General features: G+C 50.3%; 2 protein-coding genes and 1 long non-coding RNA gene across 3 annotated transcripts in view; 2 read left to right on the forward strand and 1 right to left on the reverse strand.

The window, feature by feature from the left end:
• HEXA (hexosaminidase subunit alpha) lies at positions 1–9,321 on the reverse strand. The gene is made up of 14 exons (XM_085233606.1): positions 8,925–9,321; positions 6,206–6,304; positions 5,773–5,838; positions 5,575–5,621; positions 5,262–5,372; positions 4,378–4,479; positions 4,142–4,274; positions 3,741–3,921; positions 3,306–3,392; positions 2,983–3,055; positions 2,478–2,655; positions 2,049–2,139; positions 1,559–1,663; positions 1–1,197 (listed from the first exon to the last, which is right to left on the reverse strand). The coding sequence occupies exons 1-14, from the start codon at positions 9,304–9,306 to the stop codon at positions 1,134–1,136; spliced, it is 1,719 nt and encodes a 572-aa protein (XP_085089732.1). The 5' UTR covers positions 9,307–9,321; the 3' UTR covers positions 1–1,133.
• A 63-nt stretch (positions 9,322–9,384) lies between these two features.
• LOC146543523 (uncharacterized) lies at positions 9,385–14,466 on the forward strand. Its single transcript, XR_014885786.1, has 2 exons — positions 9,385–10,136; positions 10,348–14,466. It is a non-coding gene; the product is annotated as an uncharacterized LOC146543523 (long non-coding RNA).
• Positions 14,467–16,916: 2,450 nt separating this feature from the next.
• ARIH1 (ariadne RBR E3 ubiquitin protein ligase 1) overlaps positions 16,917–24,609 on the forward strand; it is a 47,833-nt gene continuing 40,140 nt past the window's right edge. Inside the window, exon 1 of the mRNA XM_085233607.1 lies at positions 16,917–17,418. Within this exon, the coding sequence (XP_085089733.1) occupies positions 17,059–17,418 (360 nt within the window). The 5' untranslated portion in view covers positions 16,917–17,058. The remainder of the gene's footprint in view (positions 17,419–24,609) is intronic.

Below are 24,609 nucleotides of genomic sequence, written 5' to 3' on the forward strand. Positions count from 1 at the left end.
TTGATGATTTAGGAATGATTTTAATTCCAAATTAACAATAAGAAGTTTCCAGCCATAACAGAAAGCAAACAGCAGATCTCACTCATTTCAGACCAGGATGAATACACAAGATTCACACTTTCAGGATTTCTCCCAGAGAGATCCTCTCACTCAAACTGGTTGGGATTTCCAGCAGGGCAACCCTAACCATCAAAGTACCAGAACCATGACTGTCCCTGCTCCTCAACATGGCAACAGCAGACTCTTCTCCAAGGAAATGTGTCCAAACCAAACCACTTGGCTGCAGGAGAACTAGAGATGAACTTCTCCAAGCTCACTAGAGAGCAGCAGCAGGACAGATAATTTGGCCAAGTCCTTAGCAGAGGCCACAGCCGACTGAAGAGCTGAGCTGGGACTCCATGACATCCATGCACCCAGCTCAGCAGGGCTGCGAGGTCTATGAGAGGCTTCGAGTAGGAGCAGATAGGGTTTGGGGCAGCAGAGATGGTGGCTTGGAGACAGGCCTCTTGCTTATACACAGCTGAGGTACAGAGAGATGGGACAGAAAGGACAGGAAGCAACAGGTGACACAGCAGTGTTGGTGTGCAGGAGACCACAGAAGCAAAACCAAGGTGGCAGTGACATCCTGGTGCTAGCAGGCCAGTAGAATTCTCCCCTGCACACCCTGCTGTACAACTGGACAGTTGTACTCTCTTAGCAGAGATGAAATCTGGGATATTGGCAGAGACTAAGCAAAGCTTGTCCAGCTGAGCAGGCATCCAGTAAGCTCCAGAGACAGCAGGGTGAGGCATAGCCAGATGCTCCTCCACCAACATCTCTGGAACCAGCCTGTCCCAGAGCGGGACCTATCCATTTCCTGCTAACAAAAAGCCCTGGTGTGGTGTTTCCAAGCCCCAGCTGAGTATGAAAAGGCACCTTTTTCTCTTTGAGGTCATTTATTTATAGATTTAAAGAAACCAAAATAGAAAAAGAGGCAAAGAGTGCACGCTAAGAAAAAAAAATGTTCATTGCAACAATGCAAAAGCAGAAGCAGGGGGAGGAAAGGGGTCCCTTTACCATGCCAGCAGCTTTTGAGAGAGCAAGAGATCATTCCTTTGGTGTGCACAGAGACTGAGGGCAGTGGGATTCTCCTTTCAAAACCCGCCAAATTCATGATCACAGTATCCTGTGAAGAGAGGCTCTGCCTGGACACCCCGCCTGGAAGTGGAGCAGAGGGACAGCGTTACACAGGGGACACTGAACAGTGCCTGGTGCTGTTCAGTGGGGGGGGGTGGCAGGAGCTGATGGATGCCACTTCCTCAGCACAAAATTCTTGCCTCTGCAGAGCTACCAGCCCATGCCAACAGCACGGGCCCTCTTCCAGCACAGCACACAGCAAGCTTTGCCCACACACAGGCACAAGAAATGCTGTGGACCTCCAAGGGTCTTTTCACATAAACAAAAGCTTACCTCATTTTCAATCCCCCTCACTTTTCTACCCATGCAGAGCTGATCCCCTGAGGCTGTCCCTTGCACTGACATCACAAGTTGGCAAGGCCCAGCAAGGAGGGACGCTTACCTGAGAAGCTCGCAGCGGAAGTCAGCCAACCGCACATAAGCATCTTGCAGGTTCCTCACTGTTGCATTACTCCAAAGTCTCTCAGCCACAGCCCCGGCTCTCGGCCTTGAAGAAACAGGGGACAAAAGCAGGTAGGTCATAGAAAGCTTCTCCTGCAGCGCTGAGCTCCCAAACATCTCCCTGACCAAAGTCCTTTGACACATAAAAGCACATGGCTTCTGTACATCAAAAGATACATGCCTAGTCAGGTGCAGACCAGATGACAGGACAGAGACCAGCATTAAACGCAAGCTGGTAGCAGTGACAGGTGGCACAGGAGTGTGTTTCATTCTTACAGACAGCCACAGAATCTCATTTAAGCCTCAGAGAAGCTGTTACTACACAAATATGCTACCAGAGGACAGAGTACCTTGAGACCAAACCAGCAGCAGTGGGTGCACATCATGCTGTGCTGAAGGAGTCGAGCTAATCCTCCCTAAACATCTCTTACCAGAGCCTGGGGGTCAAGTTGGTGACGTCCACGTATTCACCCCACATGCACGCCTCCCCGCCAATCACCAGATCCTTCTGCTTAGTGCTGCCTGCCAGGGGACACAGCATTCAGGTGATCAGGGGTTGTAAGACAACAGCATCTTCCTGCCCTGCTCAGGGAGGGGACAGTGACAACCGAGAGCTGGCTGAGCTGCAGAAGCTGTCATTTGTCCTTCTGGAAGCCCCCGCCTCAAACCCTAGGCAGGGAGAGAACTGAGGTGTTTCCTGCCTGCAGTGAGGGAACAGCACAAAGCCCAGGAGCCAAGGGCACACTGAGTCGAGCACCTTCACACCATCAGCGAGAATGAATGATCAAAAAGGCCAGCCCTGGCACCACCTCTGAGTGAGCAGTCAGCAGTCAAGAGGGGATGTGACATAAGGAACGCACCAGTGAACTTTAAGGGCTCCACTTGGTAGGCTGCCATCCAGTCTTGCCCGTAGGAGATGCGGTTGAGGTACCAGGGGGCAGAGAGCAGAGCCCTGTAGCCAGCCTTAGTGACATTTGCCATCTCCTCCGCATACGGCAGATTGTTCTTCCACACATGGATGATTGTGTCTGGCCTCACCTGCCCCCACAAACATACATAAAGCCTGCGTACAGCATCAGTGTAGCAACAGAACACCACCTCCCCTCACAAGAAGGGTTCCCCCGAGCCATCCCAGCTCCAAACACCATTCTGGTGAGCAGGATTCTGCACCAGAAACAAGCCACGACCAGTTATAACAGTGAAAGCTAGAACTACACCTGCACCCCTGTCCTGACTCATCTATTCCCTCCAAGGAAACTGGATTTTGAGCCAGGTCAAGACTCACTTGAATGAGTTTGGCATAAGTGCTGACACCATTCACCCAAGTTTTAGGGAACTGTGGTAGGGCACGTGAGCAGCTCTCACCTTCACTCCATTGTCAAACACCTCCTGCCACACCATATAGCCCTTGCCAAGAGAAGAGACGATGTCCAGGAGTCTGGAATGGAAACAATACTGACTTTAGGGTCCTCCCAGCCCTCTTTTCTGGTTCAGACAAAGCAGCAGCACTGATACAGCTAACATCCCCCTCACAGAACTCTTTTCTCCCTCAACCCCAGGCTTTTTTGCAGTCAGTCTTCTGAAAAAAACACAACTAGGCTACTCTCTTTAGGGACAGAAAGGTAGGACCAAAGGGACAGTAGAAGACATTTGTGCCTGTCACATACTGCAGATGCAGCCACCCTTACCTCTGGATGTAGTATGATTCCAATTTTGTGTAATCTTCACCAAAGCCCATCTTCTTCATGAAGACAAGAATGTCTGGATTGGACTTCCTGTGTACCAGAGAGAAGAGAATAGAAACCCCAAGCACCAACTCACAGAGCCTCTTTCAGAGCCCAGGGGAGCAGAACAGCCAAGATTTGTAGGTGATCATGGCCAAGAAGCAACTAGCTTCTCGGGATGTGGGGATCCTGTGCTAGATGTGGGGAGCCTGTGCTAGATTTCCTTCATGCTCTTGCTCTCTCCTGCACATGAATAACCTACTACTTTCTCCCTGCCTCTTCCTGCCATTTAGGTGGCTGCTCCTTAAGGCACCCATCCACAAGCATGTGCCAAGTGCCCAGGCAGCAGAGCACTGATCCCAGTCTCCAGCCTGATCCATCTCTGCAGGAATCACTCACCAGCACGTGAAGTCCACCTCATCACCACCGAGGTGAATAAAGTAGTCTGGGAACACTGAGCTGATCTCCTGAAACAAACTGGTCACAAACTGGTAGGTGCTGTTGAAGATGGGGTTGATGGGCCCATAGGTCCCAGAAGGATCCTTCCCCAAATAGCAAGGAGTCAGGAGGCCTGGAGCACCTGGGTCATAACAAAACCAGCAGAGTGAGAAGGGAGCTAAATGTGGCCATCTCTTATGCCCTATATCCCAGCTGATGGCTTGCTCTTCCCCAGAGGCAGCTTATGGGATGCCATCCTCATGCCACACTTTTGTGATACAGATCACAGAGATCCTTCCTCCATCAGGTACAATTACAGCCCTCCTCACACCCACACCCTCTGGTGAGGGTCTGTTCCTCACCTGGACCCCAGGAAAGTGTGTGCCCAGGTGTGTCAAACTCTGCAATGACTCTGATGCCACGGAGACGAGCATACTCGATTACTGTCTGCACATCACTGGCTGTGTACACATGGGTCATGGCACTGAAAGCTCCCTGGAGGAACATGAGGAATTACAGCATCTCGCTCACAAGCTCAAGGAGCAGCCAGCATTCCCTGGGCTGTCTGGGGAGCTGCACAACCATCAGCATGGGTTACCTGCTTGCTAAGCTCTGGGAAAGTAAAGCTCTCATATGGGAATGACGGGTCGTCCACAATGTGCCAGTGAAACACATTTAACTTGTTGTAAGCCATGACATCCTGGGAAGGAACAGAAACATGGGTAAGCACACTCTACTCCTTTTGAAAGGTCAGTCAGCTTGAGGAATCAAGTGACTTCAGGCCTTGTGTTCTGGACAACATAATATCCCCAAATGCTCCCAAGAACCTAAGAGTGATGCAGACATCAGTCAAACACATTGGCATCACAGAGAGCTGCAAAGGGCCATTAGTGGTTCCAATCACAATAAAGTCCCTATTCTCCTTATATTAGAGCCAAGGGTTGAGATTTGGAAGTTTAATTCTGTCTGGGACAGATGCAGGACCACTGCCCACTTTCATCTAATGCGACTAGGCAAAAGGCAGTGCTCTCCCCTGCCCCAGGAAGTAAGCTGGGCCACAGGAATCTGAGATACCTCAGGGTTTCCTTCTCCCATATAGGAAGGGAACTGTGAGTGACATCAGGAGCTAACAGTGATGGGCACAGATACTGCACTAGGGAGGACCAACAGTACAGAAGCATTTTTCTTTGATTCGCATCTGTGTACAAAGAATTGAGGTCATGCAACTATCTCACCCCAGCCTGTTGCTTCATCTAGACACAAGCAAGCATGCATTCTCCAAACACCTAGGTTTGGCAAGCTCTTCCTTGACGAGATGTGATTACAATGACCTATGCTCTTTAGAAATGAGCAACACACACAAAAAAGTAAGAAAACAGGAAGGCAATTCAGGGATGCTCATTTATCACAGGGGGACTCCTGATTAAAGTGCTCCATCTCACTGTGGGGCAGCACACATGCCTCCCAGTACAGGTTTCCTACCAGAGTTTCCAAGATGGCTTTCAGAGGCAGGTAGTGGCGAGAGGTGTCCAGCAACAGGCCTCGGTGAGGGAAGCGGGGAAAGTCCACAATTTCTGTCTCATTGATATAGTACTGCATGAAGAGAGAAGACAGGGAAGAAGTGAGCAGGTCTGCAGGTAACACAGATATCAGCAGGAGGCAATCAGAATCATCTCCATCCCCAGGGCTAGCAGGACGCATTGGCCCCAAGCACAGCTTGTCTTCAGGAGCCAAGGCAGACTTGCATTGCCACGGGAACCACGTTGGCCAACCCACATGTGAGCCACCCACTCACCATGCCGTTCTCGTCTCTCCCAACAAGCTGGCTGAATGTCTCCAGGCCTGGGGGAGAACCACACACAGTCACTTTTGCAGCATAGATTCTGAACAGAGCTCAATTAAATAAGTCTATGGGGAAGGAGAGGCACAAAGAGAGGTCCTGATATGCAAGCAGGGTGGGAACGACCAGCAGAAAGCTCTAAGCACACCTCACCTCTAAGAGCTCCCCAAACAGCATCGGCATAGAGCAGCATGGAATCTCTTGAGATATTCAATTTATCTGAAACACAGCATCAGATCAGATGGCACAAACATTATGTTGTTCACATTCTGCTAAGGGGCTCAAAACAGCTGCAGGGTTGCAGCTGGATCAGGCAGTGATTTTGGTGGGGAACTGTATCCTTGGGTCCAAGGGAACTGATCTGGGGGTAGGGCTGTGGGTTTTTTTTTAAACCTTTCCCACTGCTTTATCAGCACCCTCAGCTAAGTTGCTCCCTCCCTGTCCCAGTTTCTCAACCATACAATGAGGATTCTGCCTCTCCAGAATTAGGATTAAGTGCTGTAGGGTGCTATTTCCAACCAAGGAGTATAGAAATACCCATACTCCTGTTCCAGTCACTTCTTCCCACACCCATCCTGATTCTTACAGTTCTCCTTGGACTCCAGGTTGGGAAAGCCATTGCAGCCTGGTGTGGCAACCGAGATGAGGAGTTCAGTGCAGGATGTCCTCCAGGACTGCTTGTTCTCTGCAAGGCACACAGACCACAGGCATTAATTTCCCTGCTGCAAGCCTCCCAGCCCCACCAGCAATGGGGACATCAGGCTGGTACTGCAACAGCTCCCAAGGCTTCCCGGACACCAGCTGCAACTACTAAAGTCTTCTCCAGGGAGGATGAAACAGGAGCTCTGGCTGACCTTCCCTATCTCAAAAAGCATTTCCGAGCCCTGAATATTCATTGGCACACATGGGAAATGTTGCCCTGACTCCAAAGGGAGGTGTTAAACCCACCTGAGATAAGTGGGTCTGCCCATAGCTGTCTCTGGCCAGGAGCAACGTGGGTCACAGCAGCAGCAGTTCACATATATAGCTCCGTGGCATTGCCAGGGACAAGATGAAAAACAGAATGCTTGGTTTTGAGTGAGCCTCATCATAAGATGGCTACCGAGCAGGCTTCAGAGAGACTGTGGCACCACCAGTATTAGGAGGAAACACAGAGAGCACAGAACCCCAAATGGGGTTCAAGGAAAGAATGATGAAACCTCGGTGTGCAGAGGAGAAATGGCTCCAAGTTATTCCTCCATTCTGAGGTTTCCTCAGTTACAGACGAGCTGGTAGCCAAGGCAACCCTGCAGCTGTGCGAGCTGGCACAGGGAGCACAGCAAGACCTGCTCTCCATGCCTGGCAAAGCAGAGGCTCACCGGGAACGGCCACTCACAGGCCTGGAGACATAAAGAACACCTATCTTTCCCCCTTCCTGGGATGAGCACTTCCCAGCACGCCCCTCTCACCTCTACCCAGATGAAGATTTTGGTTTTACTGCTGCTTTAGGGCAGAGAGTTGACCACATAACCCCACTTCTGCTTTCATGCCTGAAGCCCAGCAGAACTAGGGCATCATCTACAAATCTCCAAAATATTTTCAAACCCAGCAACTGTCTCTTCAAGTGCGATATGGTAACAGATGTTCCTAGCATCATCCCACCTGGGGCAGAAATTGCCTTCCCTGCCCAAGGAGAGGTAGAAAAATGCATTGAGAAGTATACTCTGAGGTCACAACCCACAAATGCGGTGCCTCCTGCTCTCCATGGCTCTCAGGAGGGGGTGCTACAAAGCCGATCAGCTTGCACAGGTCCACAGAGGTAAGAGAGGACGGCACCGAAGCATTTGGAGGGTTTCAAGAGGACCTTAAACTTGTTCTCCTGAAAGTCCAGCTGATAGACCAGTGCTGCCCCGGCACGCTCTGCAAATGGCTCAGGAGATGCTGATGTCTCTTTAGTTCTCTGCAGCTCAATCGGCGTGCTTGTCTGTTCAATTGAACAGAATAGTGGCTCTCTAAAACAGGAAGAAAACTGTTTCTGTCATATACTATTTCTATTAATAGAAACTATTTCTTTCCAGTCAGGGTTTCCACTGCCTGTTATTACTAATCACTTGTGGAAAAAGGAAGGCAAAGAGGAAAAAGGCCCTAAAATTAAGCATGCAGTGTGAACTTCTCATATAGGAGAGCACATAGAAAACTGAGCATACATAGAGCGCCTGATGTGGCGATCACAAGAGATTGCTCCAAGTCATGGGATGGTCAAATTTCCCTGACAGAAACAGGAAAATGTAATTACAACAGCAAATTTAAGAAACTATGTGGTCTTTGTAACTTGCTACTTAAAAGGATCAATTTTAAGAAATCAAATAAACCAAGTGTTTCTTCTGAGTGTTTCAAACTCACTTTTGCCACAAGGCCCTGGAAACAAAGCAGAGCAACTTCCAGTGCTGTCACACCCTTCTCTGCTCCCATCCATGTGAAGCACTGGGGAGCAGATCTACAGCTCTTTCTGAAGAATGGAGCACTGGGCACACAAAGAACTGCTAGAAACAGGATGAGCTCAGACTTTGGAGAGACGATGGGGCAGTTGCAACACAGGCAGCAGCTTTGTCACGAGAAAAGGAACCAAACCGCAATGCTGCTGAACTGAAGTGAGATCTGGAGGAGATAAAGCTGAGATAAAAAGACCAACTTGACTGAAACCCCCCCTGAAAGAAATGTATGCAGGCTGGTGCTCGCTGTGCCTTGCAGGGCTGGTTTAGTTCCACTTTTACTATTTGAAAAACATGAGCACAGCAAGCACGCCTCTGCACGTAGCAAAGCAGCACCAGACTTTGCTGGGAGACTCAGTTCAAGCAGCTGTGCCACAAGACCACAGCCAACACTTCCCTCAGCCTCAGCCCCAGCTGAACTAAGGAAAGGAAGGGGAAAAAAGCAACACAGGGGATTCCAGCCGGCAACGTGCCCTGACAGTCCTGGACAGGCCGTGGTGACAGCATGAGCAGATCAAGGCACCAACCAACGACTGGAACGAGCTGCAACGGCAGGGGTTTCTGCCGCAGCGCTGGGTCAGCTCGTGCCCTTCGGGAGCAGAACCCACGCGGAGTTCAGAGCGGGCCCGGCCAGCCGGGGAAGCCGAACTCCCGCCGCACCCCACGCTCTCGGATAGAGACCTTTGCTTTATTGTGGTGCGGAGTTTAAAGGTCCCACTGTAAGAAGGCAGAAGTCCTTCTGCACGAAGGCACGGCTTCTACGGAAGCAGCGAGAGAGGGGTTCGGCTTCGGGGACCGAGCCCTCCCCAGGCGCACACCCCCACCGCCCCTCACCTGCGGGCCGCGCCGCGGCGAAGATCACTGCCCGGTACCGCTGGAAGGCCTCGTCCAGCACGGCGCAGCCCGGCCCCACGGCGGAGCCGGCGGCGTGCGCGAAGCGGAAGCGGGCGAGGGGCAGCGGGCAGCGGGCGGGGGCCGGCGGGGAACGCTGCAGCTGCGGCTGCGGCCATAGCGCGGCCGCCGGACCCACCGCGGCCAGGAGCAGCAGCGCCCGCGCCGCTATGGCAACGGGTGCCATGTCCGTGCCGAGGGGAGGGCCCAGCCGCTGCGCCCGCCCCGCGGTGCGGCCTCGGGAGCGCGCCCGGCGCGGGGGGACGGGGCTGCGGACTGTAACGGGGAGCTGGTCGGCCTCCGGTCCCGCCTGCCCCGGCGTCATTCGAGGGACCGGCCCTCGGGTGGGAGGGATGGGGGTCGGCGGTGAGGGTAGTAAGGAGGTTTGGGGGGAGCTCAGCCCATATCCAGCAGTGCAGCCCTCCGCAACCGCGTGGGGCACCGCGGGCCGCCTGTACTGCCGGGGGAAGCTGAACCAAAACCCGAGGATGGGCACAAAGCAGGCAGCAGCGCCAGAGCCGGGAGGGCGAAGCGTGATGGTCTGCAGCCTGGTGGTCACTGCGTAAAAGTGAGGGTCCAGCCGAAGTCCGGTGTCAGCCTTGGGCAGCCTGGGAGCACATCGCCCTGCAGCACAGCTCCAAAAGGAGGCAGCTCCCCAGGATGGAACTCCAGCGGAGCTCCTGGAGCGTGGGCTCGTGAGCAAGGCCCAAACGGGGCTTACTGGGGGCACATCAGAGCAGTGGGTGCCCTGACGAGGAGTGCTGGGGCTTGCAGTGAATCCTTATTTCAGTTTGTGTTGGTTGGCTGTTCACCAGACTTATGTAAAACGTTGTGATCACGGCCTGCAGTGAAAATATTCCGGTCTTTCTGTGTATTCTGTTGTTGTTGTTGCTATTTTAGGGGCCCCGATGTCTCTGGGGGATGACTCAGAGAAGTTCGTTCCTAGCTGGCCAGCTTTAATCCAGACTAACAGTCTGAATCAGGAATGCATCTTTACATCAGAAAGCTGATGCCTGTTGCAGAGATACCTGCAGACACCCCGTGTTGGTCTGCAAGGGCTGTCCTGTTCCCAGCAGAGAGCCCAGTGGCTGAGGGATGTGCAGAGAGCTGTGCTCTCCACCAGGGCTCTGCTGGATTACCTGCTTTCTGCATGAGGTAAAGATAGAAATTGGTTACTCTGCTATAAATTGTGATAAAGCTGTCATGCTTTGGGTTTCTGGTTTGTCCACTTTTGTGGCCTTTGGGCTGTCAGCAGAGCTCTGTGTTCCACTGCATTTTTTTATGGATAAAGCCATCCATTACGCCTCCCGATTCCCTGTAAGACTGGCTGCATCTGCATTTAATCAAGTGGATGTTTTGCATACAGATTCCTCTGCTGGTGAGAAGCATGTGAGCCTGTGAAAGGAGAGCGGGGGAGGCTGTCTGTCCCATGGCCGCAGTCCATCCCAACACCTGCTGGAGTCCTGCTGGGTGTGAGCACGTGCCCTGATGTTCTGCAGGGCTGAGTCCAACCCGTGCTACTTGCTATTAAATCTAGCTGCCTCACTTTCTGGGATCAGTTTGCTATGTGTGATCATGGAAACCTTCACAGAGTGCTCCTAGGGCTTTCCTGTTTGTTTTGCTTTTGGAGCCAAGCGTTATCTAAATGCTCTTGTTCCCAAATGAAGCCAGCTCCCAGGTCAATGGGCCTGCTGCTGCTGTGGCTGGAAGAGGGCTCTGGTGATCACAGACCATCTTTTGGAAAAGGCTTGCAACAGCCTGCAGATCTCTGACTTGAACTGTTGAGGACTCAGAAGCCTTCGAGGCCAACTTACTTTCTCCACTTGGTTGTTCATCTTCCCTTGGTGAAATAATTATGGAATTGAATTGGAACCACAAGGGTTACAGCCACACAGTGATGAAGTGTCCCTGCTTGTGGTGGTGGCTGGGAGCAGTAGCAGCAGCTATGTGCCGGGGCTTTGCAGGCGTGCTCCCTCCTGTTGCCTATCTCCGTGTTTCAGGGGGCTGAAACAGGCTGGTGTATGGCGGTCTGCATTCAGAGCCACAAACGTGTATCCTGACACTATTCAAAATGCAGGATGCCTTGTTCTATGTCCATCAATTTGCACCTTGACCACTGCAAGTCACGCTACGTGCTGCCACTGAATGGCTTGGCAGGTACACGTGGCAAATGAATTTCTCAGCACAGTTCAGCTGAAGGGGCCTTGCCAGGTGACAGAGCACATGCAACAGGACCAAGTATGAGAGATTCAGTGCAGGAGTGAATCTCAGCTCCAGGTGCTTTGTGAGGAGGAATATTTCAACAAATATGAACTTAAAAGCAGAGTCTAAGGCAAAGTGCTTGAGGGCAAGATGTGTTAATCAGTCTGAAGGATTTGGGTTCCTGACTAAGTGCCGCAGAGCTCAGCCAGGTGGTATTTGCACTACCAGTATTATTTGCAAAGCCTTTTTGCTCTGGATTATCTCCAGCTTGCACAGCTTTTCAGTGGCTGAACAAGCCTCTGTGATCTGAGGGGCATCTCAGCCCATGCTGATGGTGCAGGTCTTTAATGGGTGTGCAGGCAGCCAAAATCAGCCCCCAAGGAGGAGAGCAGAAGCAGGGCATGGAGGAATCTCCTGGGTTTCCCTTCTTCCACTGCAGCATCTCCACAGGTCTCAGGTGATAGAGCTTTTTTTTTTTTTTTTTTTTTTTTCCCCATGGATGGCTTTTTTTTTTTCCCACATGGGTCAGGGAGCAATGGAGCAGGAGGGAGGCAGGGGTACCAGCACTTTAGTAGCATTTTGGTACAGCAAACAGGGGCTAAGGAGTTGCTTGCGTCAGGGCTGTGGGGCTGCATGTGGGATCATTTAAACATCAGGCTCTGCATGGTGCTATCAGATAGAAGGGAGACTGCTGTGAGTTATTGTGGAGGCTGAGTATTCGTGGCTGCTGTCCCTGGCTACTCTCAGTCACATCTGTGGGTCTAAGCAATCAGCTGAACTGGAGTCAGTCAAGCACCCGTGGATGTGCGGGGAAGAATTCCTCTGTCTGGAAATGACTGAGTGTGCAGACAGGCCCTGTTCCTGTAAATCCCTTAAGCATGTGCTTAACTTCATGGAGCAAGGTGATTGCAATGCAGTATTTTATTCTTGTCAGCTTCAGTGTTAACAGTTACTAGAATCACTTGTGTAATTAAGCTCTTGCAAGAATAAAATGAAAAGGCACCAGGTGCCTATGGAGATCTAAATCATTTTTCAGACCAAGTAGAACAGCAGTTTTCAACTTTCCTCGGTAGTTGGAGTCTTAAAATTCCCTGAGGCAGCACAGATCCCCTCATAATGAACTGAAGCAGCAGCCATGCTTCTCGTGGGTGCCTTTCACAGACAGTACAAGGAGAAGGTGGGAACCCAGGACTCCACAGTGAAGATTGAGTCAGAAACTCTGTAACTTTTGCAAAGAGCAGGGCTAAAATTTCATACCAGTGAACTTTTAACAGGTATGTGTTAGTGTTTTAAAAGTGTGGGTTTTTTTGTTTGTTTTTTTTTTAACAGACCAGTTTTGTCACTAACACAAACTGACACATGCAGCTCTGGGCATAACCAGCAAAATTATCAGTAATCAGCAAAGTGCTAAGGTATAGTGCTAAGGAAAAAAGCAGGGACCAAAGGAGAACCACATTTCTCCTTTGGTTGGTATTATTCACTGCACAGAGAAGATCCCATCACTGTTTATAAATGTTTATCACTGGAATTTGTTGTAAAAAAGGAATCAATAGAGTTTGAAAGGCAACAATTGTCTGACATCAACCCTGTGCTGGATAGGAGGAGGAAGGCAACAAGAGCATGTCTGCTGTGAGTGTAAGGGGAGCTGCTGTGACTGACAGTCCTTGCCAAAAGGTGAAGTTTCATTAATGCCTGGAGATTAACTGGCGCACTGTGAGTAGGAAGTCAACCTGCCTTCCTTGATATATATATGCGCAAGAAAATGTAAAGGCACTTCTAAATGACTGTTGTGCGATGCAGTGAGATTCACCCTGTTCTCGATGTTCAGGTGGAAGGCGTCATCGCCATTCAGGGTACGACAGTGACCATACCCTGAAGAACTGCACGAAGCAGAAGGGGCATTGGGCAGCGAGGAGGCTCCGACCTCTGCAGCGTCGGCAGGGGCCAGGAGAGGGCAGCGAGGAGGCGCTCACGGCTCGGGGCACGCCGACACCCGCGGCGGGGATGCTCGGGTGCTGCAGGGCTGCGCACCCGGGGTGTGCACCCCTCCCTAGCACCCCTCCCTAACAGGAGGAAAAAACAGATTATGACACCTCAGTAACCCCGTCCCGGAGAGAAAGGTCATCTCTGGCAAAGGGTTGGACCCACATCCAAGTGTGGCCCCGAGGAAGTTCCAAAGCTCTGACAAAGCAAAATCCTACCACTTGAGCACCTTTCTCAGCTCCTTGGGGTTCATATACTTGCTTACATGTTGGCGAGGACTCATGTCACCAGCTGGATAGGACACTGAGCCTCTGGGGTGACAGTCACTCCTGGGGACACACCACTGCTCTGTGTCCCTTCTCTGCCAGGACACAGGCAGCTAGCCACTGCCTGGCAAAGAGGGTCCTGGAGACACATACTGGGAGAGGATGTGAGATAACCAACCAAGCCACTGTCATTTGACACGTGAGATGGCACCAGCCTGGCAAATGTCCAGCTGGTAAGTCCAGAGCTAAACAAAGCCGGTCCTATTTATACTTATGTAGGACAGGATGATTAATGCCCAGGCCTTTGCCATTCCAAATAAGCAGGATAATTAGGGAGCTGACTTTGTTTACTAGTAGCTTGGCATAAGGGAATGTATATGCCCAGCCCAAATATCTCCCCAGCCCAGCATGCATCCACATGTGTCACTGTGATGCACTCCTGACCTGGCCATCTCAGGGCAGGGCAGTGCTCGGGGACAGCAGGCTGTCAGCATGATGCTCTTGGATGCAACACAGGGCTTTGGCAGGGTCCCCAAATGCAGGTGTTGCCTCTCCTGCCTTCCTGGTGCAGAGCAGCCGCCATTTTGCACTGCCAAGCACCCTCTCCTTCCCCTGGGTGCCCATGGCTTTAAGAAGAGAACAGAGCCCTGGCATAAGAGGGGTGTTTGCAGGGCTTTGCACAACTGTCTGGGGAGGACACTGGGCAGCGAACTCATTGGGAGCAGCTGTGATGCTACAAAACACACAGGGCTGATTTTTGGCACTGCTTGTATATCCGAAGCTGCAGACTGGTACCCAGAAAGGTTTCCAGAGAGATCCTCCCAGGAAATCAAATACCTAATCTGCTTGGATCCCCAGGGACATCTACTTACGTTACCCTGAACTGAAGTCCCTGACATTGTGGCTATCATTATGCTTTATGTGCTCCAACAGAAAATAAACATCTCATTTTCTGCACGTGCCACTGTCTGTTTCACAAGGTATTTATTGTGTGTGCTGCATAAAGATGGCGGAAGCACGAGCAGGAAGTAGGATCCTGTTGTCCCAGGTGGTGCACAAAGTGCTGCAATGACTCTTGCCCGTAAGAGCTAATGAAACTCATCACACCTACACTGTATATTGTGTGGCTGAGCATCCTCTGCCCTCAGGGCACAGGTCATTTTCCTCCAGGCAAAGAGGGTGAATAATGTTACCACATCAGAATGAACTGCGTCACCCAGGTAGAAATGATTCCCCAGGGTAAGAGGAAGAAGATTACTGCTGTGGAGGGCAGAAGGTGGCCCTGGAGTCCTCCTAGGGCTGCAGTCTCCTCACATCTGCAGTGAATAGCAGTGGAGGATATGGGATCAGCTGGCTCTCCTCTGGGCCAGGCTGCAGCTTGTTACCAAGCCAACCAGAGTCCCTTGCGCTCCCCAAACGGCTGCAAACAATAAGCCCAGCTCGCCTCCCCCATCCCTCAGCTGTACCAGGCTGAGCATGTCTGATATTGGAAACAGAGAGGTCTGGAGAAAGCCCTCAGGTTGTGGGCAAGCTGAGCAGTCAGGGTGCTGCAAGATCTGAAGGATGCTCAACTCCTGCAGCATCTTAGCATCCTGGGACAGCATCTCGGTGTCTGTCCCCACCCTGTGAGCGTCCAAGAGAGAGACCCTGCAAGGGACAGGGCCACCTGGGAGCTGCAGCCCAATGTCCCTGACCTGCCCAGAGCACTCTTGAACACCATTTGCTGTTTGCAAAAGGTCTGTTTGTGACCACGTGACAACGGCACTAGTGCATACTCTGTCCCCTGCAAAATGCCAGATTCAGTAACAAACAGTGACAAGGCACTATGTGATGCTGCCTCTTTTTATAGTACCTACCCTGTGAGATTTTTTGGGGGGTTATTCAGCCCACTGGAGAAAGGTAATCTAGCCCAGCACAACTGTGAAAAACTGGGTATTTTTATCTCTGCTGACCAGACGGAGCACAGAGATACCACCTGGCACGGCTGGGGTTACACAAGGCTTCATGGCTGGGAACCAGGGAAAAACATGTCAGAAACACTGCCTCTCCCTGTGCCCACAGGGAGATATTGCTGTTCAGCATCTGAACGGTGTCTGCTGCTGTGTGATCTTCCGCAAAGACAGAATTACCTGCATGGCCCATGCCAATTCAGTTTTCCTTGGGAGGTATGTGTGCATCTGCTCTCCTTGGAAAACATCGGCTGTGTGCAGAAACCCACTGCTCGCAATCCTGATGTCCAATCCCTTCCTGGGACACTGGAGATGGCCTTCTGAAACACAGAGATAGATGGGACTGATAGAGCCTGCTTGTGAGGTGCTGCCCCCAGCCTGCACGGCCAGGGCAAAGCCTTGCACATCTGTTCTGGTACCAGCACTTCACTGAACCTATTTTCCCTCACATCTTCCTTATAATTCCCTCTCATTTTCTCACATTCCCTTATCATTTCCCTCACATTCCTCTCATGTTTCCATCATTTTCCTCGTATCTTCCCATCGCATTCTGTTCACACTTCTTTCTTTCACATTTGCCTCATACCTTCATTTCCCTCACATTTATCTTGTTTCTTTCCTTTTCATTTTTTTATTTCCACATATTGTCTCCCACATTTCCCTGCCATTTCCCTCACTGCTTTTCTTCACATTCCTTGGTTTATTTCCTTCACATTTCCATTTCTACTTTTTTTTCCCCCTCATATTTCCTTTCCACTTCCTTCACATTTTCCTCCAGTTTGTCTAATTCCTTCAAATTTCCTTCACATTTTCCTCATTCACCTCATATTTCCATCGTTCCTTTCACATTTTTCCTTCTCATTTTCCTATTTCCTCATATTTTCGTTCATGTTTCCCTCACATTTCTTTCCATTTCTCTCACGCTCCCTCATTATTTCTGCCATTTCTGTTGTACTTTCCTTCACATTCCCCTCACATATTGCCTTCCCGTTTCTCTCTCATTTCTTTCCTTCCCACTTTCCTACTTTCCCATCTTTTCTTACATTTCCCTGCCATTTCCCACATTCTTTCATGCTTTTCTCACATTTTCCAGCAATTTCCTCACATTCCCCTCACATTTCCGTATTTCCTCATTTTTTTCTCTCATATTTCTTTCCTCGTTTCTTTCCCTCACATTTCTCTGCTCTGCCGTCTCTATTTCCCTCGCATTCCCCCCATTATTTTTGCCACTTCCCTCCAATTTTACTTTCGTGCTCCCCTCTCATTTCTTTATCTATGTCCCCCACATTCTCCTCACACACACCCCGCTCATCCCGCACAACGGCGGCACGCACACCGGCATCCCGCCCGCCCCGCGGGCAGGCAGCGGGCCGAGGCGGCCTAACGCCACACTCAACATGGCGGCGCGCCACACCCAGGATGGCGGCGGCGGGCGGGAAGAGGTGCGCGCTCAAGATGGCTCCCGGCGGGGCGAGGGGAGATGGCGGTCGCCGCGTACGCGCGGCGCGTCACGCCGCAGCACGTCACGCTCCGTGCCGTGACGTACCGTGCGTGCGCGGCGCGCGGTGACGGAGCGGGTCGGCCGCGTCTCTTTGTTGGCGCTGAGGCGGCCGAGGCGCGGCGGGGCCGGGAGCGAGGGTGGGGGGCGGGCGGGAGCCTCCAGTTCACCGCCTCGCCATGGACTCGGACGAGGGCTACAACTACGAGTTCGACGAGGACGAGGAGTGCAGCGAGGACAGCGGCGCGGAGGAGGACGACGAGGACGACGAAGAGGACGAGCCCGACGATAACCTGGACCTGGGCGAGGTGGAGCTGGTGGAGCCCGGCCTGCGCGTCGGCGGCGAGCGGGACGGGCTGCTGGGCGGCGAGACGGGCGGGCTGGGCCCGGGCGGCGGCGGAGGGCTGGGCGGCGGGCCGGGCCCCGGCGGTGGCGGCGGCCCCGAGCAGGAGGAGGACTACCGCTACGAGGTGCTGACGGCCGAGCAGATCCTGCAGCACATGGTGGAGTGCATCCGTGAGGTCAACGAAGTCATCCAGGTGCGGCTCCGCTCCGTCGGGGCGCTGCGGGGGGGCTCCGGAGCCGAGCGGCGGTTGCGGGCGGTGGAACGCGGCCCCGGCCCTCCGCCCCCGCGCCCGGTGGGGCCGGGGTGCCGGCAGTCCCTCCGAGCTCCGACTTCTAGCGCGATTTCTGGGCGCTTGGCTTTAGGCGTTGAGTTACAAACGGCGTCGCTGCCTTACGATGAACCCAGCCCGGCTGGGGAGAAACGCGAGGCTCCGGGCCCGGCACGCCTCCCCGGCGCACGCAGCTCTCTGCGGCCGTCCGCTTTTCCTGCGCTTTCCTTTTGTTCGGGTTGACGCGGTGTTACTCGGAGCCCGGCGAGCGGATTGCCGGCGCTGCTCCTTGCCCAGGAATGTGGCACGGAGCGGTGCGGGGGATCGAATTCACCGTGTGAACTCGTGGCCGCGGCCCCGAAACCGGGCGCTTCCAGTGCTAAATGCGAGCTGCTCCGGCGAGTGGGGCTGCTTTAACGGCTTTAAAGTGTTATGTGCTGTAAAGCGAGTTTATGGGAGCTTGGTGCAAACAACAGCCCCGGTGCTCGTGTAGGAAACTGGTAAATGGCACTTCCGAAGTCAAAGTTCATATCTTTAATAATAGCTGTGTATGCGTACGGCTGTGTAAGGACTCTTGCCGATTGCCAACGTGCAGCTAAGGAAGACCTCCTGGTCATGGATGGATATTTCCGTGCTCCCAGGATCCTGACGTGTTATTCATCCTAATGTAGGGAAATGAAGACTTGCAAACAGGAAGCAGACATGTAAACATTTGGTAACCTAAAGTTTTTCGCACTGAAGTAGTGATTAAGGTGGTGACTAATGAGTAAGGCTGTGATAATCACAAGCTGTGTTGGACAGACAACCGTTTGACCTACGTTTAGTGCTTAAGTGAAGTGATGGAAATGTTCTGCCGGTGAGGAGTGCTAAGCAGGATCCTGTTCATGTATTTCCTAGGTCTGGTGGATTCACCTGCGGGTTCTTTAGGAGCTGACTTATGAAACAAGCTCCTGTTTTCTGGCCTGTGGTTTCTCTTCTTTATGCTGCCCCTGAGCTGTACAACTTGAGTGCTTGGCCTCAGGATAGCAGAACTAGTGACCAGAAGTCAATAAAGGTGAAAGGACCCTTTTCTTTTTGTACCCGAGGAGGCGTGACCCTGCTGCAGCCGGCTCTGTGGGATTCTGCAGAACGTAGCTGATCTGCAGAACTACCTTGGCTGCTGCTGTAGATCTTGCTGTTAGATTTGCTGTAGTTATTTCTGGTTTAGAAGAGTGAACAAAGCCAATTTGTTTAGAATGTCACGAGTAAACCTGGGACCTAATGTCAGCTTAGGCACTACGATTCATTGGAAGAGGGTAGAAAAACATTCAGTTGTTCCAAACTCCTTTGAAATGGCACCTTACTTCTACTTCTAGTCTGTCTGGAGGTAAGTGGACCTAATTCAGTTGGTGCTTCGGTATTTGCTCATCCTCATTTCTGTTGCTTGCTGTGAAATCTTCCAGGGCTCTGTTCTGTATATTTCTTTCTTTTGGCTCCCACCCAAGATTGCTGCTGCTGCTTTTCTGGTTCACTAAACCTTTTCTGGAGTCACGTTGGCTCAGGATCCTACTGCGGATCCTTGGTTGCAGCCCTGTGATTCAGTTGTTCCAGTCTAGTACTGAGTGCTCGGTCCATGTGTATCTCACTTTGGTTCTTATTATCAAATGGTAAAGACTGTTGTGATGCTTGGGAGCTTAACTTGCTGCCGAGGTGCCAGATACCTGGAGACTTTGGCTATGGGGGGGTGTGCCCTCTCATCAGTGGCACTACTGGTTTCTGGTCAGAAGTAATTAATAAAGCAGGCTTTTGTTTTTCAGTTGATCACTTTGCAGTTGCAATGAAAAGGAAAGGTATCAGCGAGCCACGAAGCATCTGCAAGGAAACCACAGCAGATGTAACTTGCATGTGCAGGGTGCCTTTGTCCTGCACAAAACACAGTCCTGCAAGAGGTTCTGTTCAAACACAGTCTTCATTGACTGGGAGAAGTACTAGTAGGAGGACTTGAGTTTATTTGCCCATCCATTTTGCCACTTCCCTAATCCAAGCTGTGCAAGAAAAGCATGAGGTTCTCAGGACAGGGATTTGATGTGATGAAGACTTTACTGAGGCTGTAGCTGACTTGTGATCAACTTCCTGGTTGCGAAGCATGTAATTTGTGCTGGTAGCGTGTAATGAAAACGGCTGCTCAGCACCAAACTGGTGCCTTTTTGTCCTGTGGCCTCCGAAGACCGCTGAACTCGCAGTGAGCTCGGGCAGTTTCAGTGTGAGTGACTCAGATGTTCAGCATGTTTTGCATTCACTCTCTTTTGTTGGGGTGTGAGTTTTCAGGTGTTTAATGATGGTTTTTGCAAAGTATTTAGCATTTATGCTGATGATTTGATTCTGCATCTCACACTCTTCTCCAAGTGCAAAAATAAGAATATTAATACACCTCCTAACCTTGTGCTGTGAGTTAAGAGAGACGTCAAAACTCCACCTCAGATCTGAGCATTGCTTTCTTTAAATTACACGGTGTGGAGAAACATTCCATGGGTTACTTAGGGTTTTGTTGTCTGAGTAAGTGGCCAGATTTCTGGCATCTTTATCCAAATAAATGGGCATCTTTTGTCCAGCTGCTGGCAGAATAACTTAACTGTGAAAACCTTAATGTAACTTAATGTAAAGATGGTATGAAAAGGCTTCCTCTTCTGAGAGGTATCGTCCCTCAGTTGGATGGTATCCCTGTATTTTTCCTCTCCAAACTTGGGGATGAGGGATTGTCCAAAAAGTGTCTACCATCATTGCATCTTTATATATATATATATATATATATCACTGCTATTTCAATCTTTGCTGTAGACTTTCTGAAAATAAACTTGGTAGTGTTCAGAATAGCATGTTTATTTCTACTCTGAATAGAGCATGTGATGCTCAGTGCCTCTCTAGTCCTGCTTGGCTCTGTGTTTTTGCCCTGTTACAAGTTTGTGCAGTTTTGGTATTTGTGAGCTGGGTTCATTTTCCCTTTTGGCCGCCCTTTTCTGGAGACTTTGACATTGTGTCCCTTGACGGCGTGTTCCTTCTGGACTTTAAGTGTTGAAAGTGATCAGGGTGCAGCTCTGAGGTGGCTGAGATTTAAAACAAAATCCTGCGCTATCGGAATATCTGTGCTGCATATTTGTTCCTATTTAAAGGATATTGCTTTGTAAATAAGTGTCCTTGCTGGATAAAAGTGTTGATGTGAAATGAGTCCAAACCGTGGACCTCTCTGAAGTTACTACATTGTGCTTGTTTGGCTTGGTAAGGTGCAGATACCCCCAACTGCTGCTCTGTGGCTAAATCCAGCTCTGTTACAGCAAGCTGAATCCAGTGTGGCTTGGGAAAAGCAATCTAATTAAACAGTGGCCTCACTTGCTTGGACAGAAAGTGCTGAATTCCAGTTATAGCTTAGGAAATCTCCCCAGCAGTGGTGTAATTGGCAACATGTCAAAATATGTTGTCCAAAATAGGAATGACTTTCCAGTGAGCAACAAGAATCGCTTCTGTCATGCAGGGCTGTGCTGAAAACTGCATTTAATGTTAGAAATGTCATCTCGAAACCCCTGAGTGCTTGAAGCTGCTTGACAAGCATGAGGTAGGAGGCCGTGGGAGGAAGCAGTGGAAGCTGATGCTGCTCGTGTTCAGGTCTTGCTCTGCCTGCACCAGGTGAGCTTGCCAGCCTCTGCCTTCTCATTCTGTGTGGTTAGTTATTGATGATTAAATCCAGTTGGGACCCTAAATGTTATGATGCTGGAAGGAAATGCTTTGTTAAACTCCACGGTGCTGTCACACGGCGTTTATAAGGTGTTTCATTATTGGAGGAATGTGTTTAAATGTTTCCAAGGAACGGAATAAACTTCATTGTGACAAGGAGCTCCTGAAATCTGCTACGAGTCATCACTGTGAGGCTTTTGGAAATGACATTATCTGTTCCCTGGCTGCCAGTTCATGTAATTCTGGATATGATAACTTTTTTTAGGTCTATTATAAATTTCAGAATGTCAAGGTAGAAAAGTCTGTTCTATCTGTGAAGTCGCCAGAGTAAGCTAAACCTCGTGCTTCAATGACCCGTTGGCTTTGTGCTTTAGCTTTCTGTTTCTCTTAGGCCAGATGTAAATCTCATGGCTGGCCATGAGTGAAAGCTGATGCCGGGCTGCTCTGTTCCCCCAGCACTGTGCAGAAATCACAACAAAGCAGGCAGCTCTGATGGGCCTGTGGCTGCAGGGTGGACTGGCGTGTTTTGGGGGCAGTTGCAAAATGAAACTGAAAACACTGTTCTTTTTTTATCTCCTTTAAAACATTTGTTTATAAACGAGAAGAGAAACAAATAGTAGCTGCAGCCATTGGTATTCCCTGTGAGTTTAATTCTGTTTGGCGGAACCGCAGGTGCCACACAAAGCAGAAGCTGCATTTCTGCTATATATTGGGGGTGGGCGGCAGTGTTGTGGTCCTTGATGTGAAACAAGAACTGTTTCTGGCTGTTAGAAGCATAATTAAATACAAAACAATAGCTCGCATTTTTATACTTATCCCAGTCTCCAACTCCTTAGTGTTGTACTTGCAGGAATTAAAACCTGATTTTTTCCTTGCAGGAAACAAACCCAAATTCAGGATGCTTTTTGCGTTGCTGTGGCATGGCATGGGAGGGCAGTGCTGTGTCTGTTCAGACCTACTTGCCCAGTGCTCTCTGGTGAGCTGTGCTAGATTTGGGAGCATAGTGCACAGCATTCCAGTCTGACAGTGCTGCTTGAGATGAGAGCTGAGACCTGGAGGACTGGGGCTTCGATTTCATGTGATGCCGTAGGCTCATAAACAAGAAGCAGCTCCCCATACTGCACCTCTGCAGGTCCCCCTGCCACCTGTTGAATCATTTCCAGTTCTCTGTTTGGAAAACAAGCTCTTTTCTCTTGCTCCATGGTGAGATGAAGCAAACGAGGTGGGTTGGTGCCAGCTGTAATAGCCTGCTTGGAGGGAGTGACCTCTACACTCTGACCTGTGCTCCTGGTGTAATTGTGAGTCACAAGCCTTCGTGCAAAAACAATGTTGAAGAGTCTTCTTTCAGGGTTGTCCTAACATGGGATCTGAGAATATTGCAGGCAGTGTTTTCTCTTGTTTGTGGCTGTCTGTGCTGTGTTATTTGGAGTCCACGAAGAATGTTTGGAGGCTCATGTCTGTATGGGTGTGTAGTGCTGCTGAATTTCATGGAATCACTCTAGCTTCTGCAGTTGCAGGAGATTGCAGCCTCACTTCTTGTAAAATGCACACGGCAGGTTCACAGCTATTTGGGAATGCCAAATGGTGCATCTGAGTGCAGCCTGGAATACAGATGCTGCGTGTTTGAGGAAGGAGCTGCTGTAGGAGCATGAAGGGACTGATGTTGTCTGAGCCAGAGCAAAATTGTATTTCTTAATTTGGTGATGGAAATTCTGATACTGAAATCATCACCGTGCTGGGGTTTTTTTTTTGGTTGGGAATGTTGAAAGCCTTGAGTTTGTCTGGCTCCTGCTCTCCTGCTTTGTTCTTCAGCTTCCTTTTAACTTTTGATCTGGAGCTGTGATGGCTACTGGCTAAATGAACGTTTTGAGAATTGCTATTGAAGGCATCCTAAGAAGCTGATCTTCATGTGTAACTTGGCTCAGCGTTGTTTGTGCTTCCCAAATTGGGCCCTTTTAGAATCTGAGATGTCCATAAAACTCTGACAGTTTCAAATGAGGTCCCTTGTTTACATGACACAGTACTGCTGAGTAACCAGGTCTGGTATTCAGGGGAGTTTGCTGCAGTGTGGGTGTTGTTATTCAGTGAGAGCTCAGTGGGTCACACAGGTCTCTGCACCCTTACAGAGGCAGAGAACTCTTGGACACATCAGGAATAATTTCAAATTCCGAGTCTAGGTATTTTCAACAGTATTTGGAACGAGAGGGAGACTAATAAGCCATTCAGAGACATTTTCAGGAAAAATACTGCTTTCCCTTGTGGCTTAGCCCCCTGCTCTGGTCGTGTTGGTGTGCCCTGTGTAAGTGGGTTGCATTGCAGCGCCTCGTTGGCCACCTTGCTGCAAAACCTGACAGTCTGGGAAGGTGGTTTGACTGAAATGCAAAGGAGAAAAGGACTTTCTTCCGACTCACTTGGTTATCTGGGGGGCTGAAGTACCCTCTACCTTCTGGAGCACTGTGAACGTGCTTTTTGATACGGGGAGGGATCCAGCTTTGATTGCTTTGTATTTTGAGGAGTTTGGGGATTGGAGAGTGGTAATCTCCAACCCTAGAGATTAAAAGCTTGTTTATTTGTTTATTGCCTTTATTGCACATGAAGAAAATTCCCTATGCTTGCCATCAATAATGTTCTCTAATGATGTTTTGTTTGTTGCTTCACCAGGGAAGGGATGCCAAGGTTTAACTCTTTTCCAGCAGCTGAGCAGGATGGAGCAGGAGTTCTAGCTAAGAGGATTCTGCCTCAGAACAGCTGAAGTTGTTCTGGAGTGGAGAATACTCTCTTAAGTGCAGAATGAGAAGGGTTTGTATAGTTGTGCCTGAAAGTAGTCAGCTGGCAAAATAACTTCCTTGGGTCATAGTTCAAAGATTTCAGACTTAAGGCTGCTTGTTCTTAAGGAGTGAGCAGCAAGAGACTTTCTTCCCCAGATAAACAAAAAAAGGAAACTTGAAGTGGTTCTGAAGGTTTTCACTTCTACCTGGTGCTTATGAGCTGGGTTGGCCTCTGAAGGGCTGTGCTAAGGAAGCTGCCCTGATCGAGTGCAGCTGACCTGTTTGCTTGAGCAAAACCTCTTCAGAGAGGACGTAGTTGGAATCTGAGCATGCCTGTGATGTAAAAATCACAGGAGAGCACACTTGATTCTGCTGTTCCTGTGCTGCTTTGATGCACGTGTGGATGAGGATGAAACAGAGCGAAGTACTTCTTTGGGTCATTTCCTTCCAGGTAAGGGATGGGATCAGTGGTTAAATACACTGCTTCTTCCCAGCCATCAGCCAGTTTGCTGTTTGACCCCAAGCAGTCACTTTGTCCCCTTTTCCTGACCCAAAGTCATAGTGGTTGAATGCTTGGCAGCAAAAGAAATTTTGTGAGCTTGAGGCTCAACTTTGATAGCAAACTTGGAGTTTGTATAGA

Source organism: Meleagris gallopavo, chromosome 12, assembly GCF_905368555.1.
Source record: "Meleagris gallopavo chromosome 12, MGAL_WU_HG_1.1, whole genome shotgun sequence".
Taxonomy (NCBI): Eukaryota; Metazoa; Chordata; class Aves; order Galliformes; family Phasianidae; genus Meleagris; species Meleagris gallopavo.